General features: G+C 39.0%; 1 protein-coding gene across 1 annotated transcript; it reads right to left on the reverse strand.

Annotated features, from left to right (window-relative positions):
• Positions 1–5,827: 5,827 nt before the first annotated feature.
• On the reverse strand, positions 5,828–7,175 carry LOC145988812 (uncharacterized). The gene is made up of 2 exons (XM_083124014.1): positions 7,164–7,175; positions 5,828–6,118 (listed from the first exon to the last, which is right to left on the reverse strand). Exons 1-2 carry the CDS (start codon positions 7,173–7,175, stop codon positions 5,828–5,830), a joined length of 303 nt encoding a protein of 100 aa, XP_082980140.1.
• Between the last annotated feature and the right edge of the window lie 240 nt (positions 7,176–7,415).

Consider the following 7,415-nt stretch of genomic DNA (forward strand, 5'->3'; position numbering starts at 1 on the left):
TGGGTTAACATAAATTCAAATGTGTAAAATCTCACAAACAATATTATAATACCATGTTTTTATTATCATTATTGTATTATATATTGTATATATTGAATAATAAACAGAAAAGAAAAGAGAAGAAAATGGGGAACCGTTTAAATTTCTAGAAACTGACGCCCTAGTTTATTTAAAGGCACCAGCATATTAAGGGCAAAAGGTTGGAGGCGGTTGCCCCTTTTTTTTATCTTCGCGATTAACTAAATGTAGGAGAGAAAGTAAAATAAATGAAATCAAATCTTAATTAATGAATGTAAATAAATTTTTTATGTACTATCTGTTCCAGTATCAATACACTTGGAACAGTGCATGTAAAAGAGGACCAAAGAAGATTGCAATTCGCCTCCTACTTATTATGCATTTTGATTTTTGTTCAGAATTGCAGGTCACACGCTGTTCATAGACATGTCAAAATTGTCGATACATTTTCAAATAAATTATTATATTTTCCGGCTAATTGTTTGCTTTCCTGCTCGGAGAGATCTGGGCATTAAACTCGTGAGTTTGGTAACCATTAGGCTAATTTATGCTCCCAAGATAACATTCCATATATTAATTGTTCTTAGTTTGTTTTGAGTACGTACACATATAAACGAATTCAAATTTGAACTTTTGCTTTGTATTGATTATTCCTGTTTCTTATTTATATAATTTCTTTATTATTCTCAAGCTTTTATAGTATGTTACTTGTTTATGTTTTATTTCTTCTGTCCTTTAGTTTTCTCCTCTGTTCAAAATTTGTAATATATGTATGTAATTTTTTGTATTTGTGTAACTTTTGTATTTGTATAACTTTTTGTATTCGTATTTATCTAAGGTTATGTGTAATAATTACTATGTGTTTGTATCATATATTATATATTTATGTAAATTATATTGTAGGCTATATAGCAAATTGTAATGCCTATTGTAATTGGAGCATTCGCTGTGTTATAGGCGACTGATTAATAAATAAATAAATAAACGTTCAGTGCAAGTATTCTTGTTTGGCACCTGAAAGTTATGGTTCAATTTCCGGTAAGCCAATGCGTTGACTTTTCGAGGAAGAGTTTACCAAGTAACAGCTTTAGGGATTCCTTCCATACACGTTTCCCTTTTTGGCGCAGTGGTAAAAGTGGGTTTCCGGTAGACAGACATTCGGATTCGAATTTCAATAGTCTGGATTAGCCTCTCTACATAAAGTGGACTTTCAAAACACAAACTGCAATTCTCGTCAAAGGAATACTATACCCTGACCCGTATATGTCCGGAGCAAGGTCGCGCATAGCGACAGAGAAGGGGGGAAATCGAGTGGGCAGAGCGAAGCTGTACACGCTGATGCGAAGGCTGGTAACTGCAGTCGCTCCCCCAACCACGCAATCTCATTCCCTCTCACGTGCTCCTCGCGTCAGTACTTGCGCAGAGACTTGTTTTTGTTAACTTGCTCCAGAGATTACCAGGACAAAGCATACGCAGTTAAAGCAAGGGAAGGTTGCACCTCAGCTTATAATATATGATCAGTATCCCGCACGCAAAATGTAGCGAGGCCAAAAAATCGCCAAAAAGTTGTTGTGCGTGTTCCCATTGACCCTATAGTTGAATGTTGACGTTGTAGTCTAGACGAACAAAGTCAAGGACACTCTCTCAGGACTTATGCTCTGTTTGTAGAGGTGGGGAGTTGTCATTGCGAGCTTTGTGAGAACCTGTTTGTGTAGAAAGTTAGTGCAAGGCAGTGCATGTTGTGACTGGAGGCCAAGGCAAGGTTTCTTCTTCTTTTTCCTTTTACCGCAGCTAGTCCTTTCTTCTTGTGGTAAGATGTCTGACCACATTTTCAGAATAATGACCGCGATGTCTAGTGTGTTTACTGTACTGTATGGCTTTGTGAAGGATTCAAGAGAAATTCAATCTTTGAAAACTTGTAGTCCGATTTCGGGTGAATGGGAATAATTATTAATACACAATCAATAAGCCTTGTACCAAATCATCATTTTATCTCAGCCACCTTCCATCCGGGTTCAGTTCCAAGTGGGGACAAAAGTACGTGCTACGATATACCAAAAAACAAAAAAGAAACTCTAGGTTCAGTCGTGATTAGCTCATAAAAGCCAGTTAATACCACAAGCCGAAACAAATTATCTTCGCTTTAGGTGCATGACGAAGGAATAACAGGACCTTGGCCCACCCTTCTCCGTCCTGAAGAGCCTCCCCGAGGGCGCAGTGGTACCGTCGTCGCCTTGTAATCAAGAGGTTTCGCGTTCGATACCCAGTAGAGTGATTCGGATCCCACTTTAACGTCCAGTCCCGATTAGCCTTCCTGTGCATAAAATGGACTTGGCTTTGTGACAAGTCACAAACGACATTATCACAAATTGAAGATATCATATTAGGCTCTTCCCCCTCCGCTCTGAGAAAAAAAAGAACATTCGCTGCGCGTATGCAACCAAGAGACTGAGAAAGCCCCGTCTGAGTGTCACGCAGGCGATAAACAACATACTGCATTTGCAGCATTGCTGTTCTGTCAATCCGCTATACGAGAGGTCGCATATAGGTATATTTCTGATGGTATTTTTTCGAAGTGAAAAGTGTCTCATTTGTACTCCGCAAATAGGCGTTACTCACTTCGACATCTGCATGACGAACTGTCCTTTGAGGGTTAGCGCTTGCCAATATATTCTCTCGTTGGGTGCTTTTAGGCCAGTGCATCGAGATCCATCGCCGCTGTTATCTGGCTTTCCAGTCCGGACTACGCAAATCCCATCTTCTTTTTTTTCTTTCAAATAACTCTCAATATTAATACCGGATCTGAAGTAAATAAACAATTTGTTTAAACTTTTTCTTATTAAGAGTTACAATTTACATCTACCAAGGTTAAATCTCTATATATATAAAAATGGATGTATGTGTGTATATACCGGCTGGTCCATTTATATTGATAGTATGGAATATCGCATGCAGAATGCATCCAATCGAAAAATTGCACAGAATAAAAGTTTGATACTATTGAGGGGGTAAGTCAATGCCGCAAAAATTTCGTCGCCTAAAACATAAATTACAAACAATTTTCTTTTGCCGAATTCTTTGCAAACATTTTTTGAATAAAATTCGTTTATGCAATGTTCTCAACGGAAACCAAAACTGTTATTACATAAAAAAAACAAAATGAATCTGAAACTACCAAATGTTTATAAATGTTCGAAGTTTGCAATTTTTTTACAAAATTTTTCAAACAAAAAATACTTCTTTTTCAACACGGAATCCAAATATGTAAAACAAATGGGGGTGTTCCATTTGAAATTTCAAATTTACCCCCCACCCCACCCCTGAGGGGTGGGTGGCGGCGACCAAATTTTTGCGGCATTGACTTACCCCCTCAAACTTTTATTCTATGCAATTTTTCGATTGGATGCATTCTGCATGCGATATTCCATACTATCATTATAAATGGACCACCCGGTATGTGTGTTTGTTCCAGCATAACTATCGAACGCCTGGAGAGATTTCAACCAAACTTGAAACACGTATCACTTGCAATCTCGAAAGTATTACTGTGGGGGTAAGACACCCCTGGCACACCTAGGGATGGGGGTGGGAAGGGTAACATGTAAAATAATCGAAAACGACCGATATTAGTGTCGAATCCATAGTTTTCGGGGTCGCTAAGATGAATAGTGACACTTCCAATGGCATTCAACTCCACGTTCATCACCAATCGAGATGGGGCGAGAGATGGAATACCTAGATTAGTGTCGAATCCATAGTTTTCGGAGTCGCTAAGCTAATTGGTGACATTCACGATGACCAAACTACATGTTACTTACAAATCTGGAAAGAAATATTGTGAGGGGTAGACACCCCTGGCACCCATAGGGGTGGAGGTGGGAAGGGGTTGACATGTAAAACGACCGATATTAGTGTGGAATCCATAGTTTTCGGGGTCGCTAAGATGAATAGTGACACTCCCAATGCCGTTCAACTCCAAGACACACTGGCACGCCTAGGGGTGGTGGTGGTAAGGGGGTGACATGTAAAACGACCGATATTAGTGTGGAATCCATACTTTTCGGGGTCGCTAAGATGAATAGTGACACTCATAATACTGTTCAACTCCAAGACACCCCTGGCACCACTAGGGTTGTGGGTGGGAAGAGAGTGGCATGTAAAAATAATCGAAAACGACCGTTATTAGTGTGGAATTCATAGTTTAAGGGGTCGCTAAGATGAATAGTGAGTGACACTCCGAGGGCCGTTCAACTCCAAGTTCATTTTACACTATAGTTAGAAATCATTATTTTCCTGTCTAATAGAAGGTTGGTATAAATAAATACCGGGCAACCAGCTAGTATTCAATAATTGTCATATTATCATTTTAATATATCACATCAAGATCATCCAAAAAATGTTTCTAAGTAAATATATCGCTCTTCAAATTTGTCAATGTATACATTTAATTGTATTTTATCACATTTATGTTAGGTTAGGTTCCGTTGATGTATGTCTTATCATCTCTTCCATCTATATAATTTGTAATTGTATGCAATGTACTTATGTTAAAATTCTGTAAATAGGTATGATGGTGTTCACAGCAGTATAAACATCTAAATAATAAATATATTGTCTGCACATGCTGGGTCAACTCTGAAATTTTAGGGCTCCCACCAGGATGGAACTCTGTACCTTTCCCTGAGAACACAAAGCCACTAATCATGGAACACAGTCACACAAAACAACATTGCTACAGTTTGACCGCGGCTGGTTCTTTCCATGCAAAACACTTTTCCACCTCTTTGCTACAAACATATTTTTTGAACGAAAAAGCCTGCTAGATGTTTGAGTGCAGCATGCAATAAGTTTTAATTTTAAGAGCAGATTAAAATTCTAGTGCTAAATCATAAAGGTCGACTTCCCTGGAGGAGTATCTAGCGACGCCGGGACGAGTTCGAATCCCCAGCTCGTCATAGGTGTTCTTTGAGAGTATCCCTTCAAAAATTCCATGACATCATCTCATTCTCATCTTCGCGATTAGCCAAAAGTGGCAGAAAAGCGAAGTAAAATAAAACAAATCAATCAACCAATGAAATCAGGTACAGCTCCACGCTGGAAGATTCTAGACACCATCGGCGTTATGAGTGTTTTCAAAGGCAAGAGAACCTGTTGCGGTATAACAGCGTAGCGACAAATCTGTGGTTCAGTTGGCACAGCAATGGCAGAGTATGCCAGACGGAAGGGTCCGAGTTCTAGTCGAGCGTGCATTTCTGATTGAATTTTTACGACGTACATCTCCTGTGTGCGACAAATCTTATGGTAGTCATAAAGATAAAAAATAGTTTTAAATATAGCACAATAATAGTTTCTTTAATATTTTTTTATCATTGGAGTTGTCTGGGACTGAAAAATTAACTTGTACAGTCCTGTGCTAAGATAATACAAGGAAAATTGTTCATCACTATTTTCAATCACTTTTCTTTCACTTTCTCTATGTCGTAAGGAAGAGACTCGTGGTCTGATTCTTTGACATTCATTTCAGTTCTTGAAACTGTTCTTACGTAGCACAAAATGTCGATGGACCATTTGTCCTACTGGTTTGAGATTATCATTTACTTATATAGTTCGATCCGTCGTAGTATCTGGATTTCTGTTCAGATTAACCTCTGTTAATTCTACCTTTGTACCTCCGTTCTAAAGCCAAAAATATGTACGACCTTATTGACGAAACTTAAGAATGATTGCAATCAAATGAAAGACAGTCAATAAATTAAAACAATGATAATTTATTTACGACCAACATTGAAACGATGCAACAATTCGGGATCTAACCGAGGTAGGCTGGGGCAGCATAAGCTGGAGCAGCAATGGCTGGGGCAGCGATGGCTGGGGCAGCATAAGCTGGGGCAGCGATGGCTGGGGCAGCATAAGCTGGAGCGGCAAAGGCTGGGGCAGCAGCGACTACAGGAGCGACGCGGGCCCTGTAGGTGTTGGCGTAGGACACGGCTGCAGGGGCGGCGACGACTGGAGCGGCGATGGCTGGAGCGGCGTAGGTGGCGACGGCTGGAGCGCCGAGGTAGCCACCGTAGGCGACGGCGATGAGGGCGGCGAAAACGACCTGGAGAAGACCAAGAATATTGTTTACAGTACTAAGAGAATCACTACGTATCAACCAGATTATTGAAATATTTTCACAATTTCATTAGTAAATATACCTATCTGACATCAAGGAGCTGCAGGCTACATTTCAGGATATGTTGATTCGACAGCAAATAAAGGTTAATACCTATTAAGTTGATGAAGTAATATGGCCAAATTTCGATTACTGGTGCAGTCTGGCATTCTGGGTCGAAATTTCTTCATGAAATCATATCATATCTGTACTTTGCGTTATAAATATCACACATAAAATTCCCAAAAAGTCAAATTATTTTTTTTTTGCCCGTCACTAGGTTACCGATTAATATATTTCCTAATCTCAAGAAGGTATCTATGCCCGGGAAATATTAAGTGGATTATATCCTAATTTAGTTTGTAAGTTTATTTCTTATTAACTTCAGTGCATAAGAGTAATTTGATTTTTGCTTAAAAACAAGTGTTTGGGAAGCTATCGTCAAATATGAGAATCTTAATTAATTGGGGAGGACAGCACACCAAGTATAATTATGCCTTAGTATTGGGAGATTTGCGTAATCAAGAATTTGCCCATGCACATATAGATACATATGTTTCGTACTGTAGGAAAGTTTAATTGTAGGCGGTTCTTGACAAAATGTTGAAGTCATAAACATGATAGCTAACAGGGACTGGACCTACAGGATAATTACTTACACTGTGTAATGTGCATCCGCCGAGAATTGAACTCCGGATCTTTTGTAGTACTCCATTGGGGACACTTAGAAACACATTAGTGACTGTAATGATAAATTTACAATACGAATTTGTTCAATTTGGCCTTCGTGGAGGATTGCTTAGTACTTTTTGGAGCATCCCTTCATCAATTTCATCTGATCATTGCGATTAGCCTTAAGAGGAAGTAAAACAACGTAACATTAAGAAAATAGTAATGAAGTATGCCTCCAGCTTTGGGTAAGCTTCAACGTTATCTACTTTTATAGAACAAATTGCATTGAACTTCTGAAAGGAAAGCGTATGTTACTTACAAGCTTGTACATGGTGTTTGGTTGCTGTTGTCTTCTTTTCAGGCGAACAACTGATGACTCCTTCTTGAAATTCGCCGTCTTTTATACGGAGGTCTGAGATACAGAAATCACGTACAAGGCGGCAAAGGATGAAGAAGTCCTTGGTCTTGATCCAGTATTCCTTACTCGCACATAAGACGCCCCAATTTTTTTCCCAAGTAAACAGTGGCAATGTCTGTGACTTTAATTACAGGTTCGTTCAACTAAGTGAAA

Source organism: Lepisma saccharinum, chromosome 1 (genome assembly GCF_977018435.1).
Source record: "Lepisma saccharinum chromosome 1, izLepSacc3.1, whole genome shotgun sequence".
Taxonomy (NCBI): Eukaryota; Metazoa; Arthropoda; class Insecta; order Zygentoma; family Lepismatidae; genus Lepisma; species Lepisma saccharinum.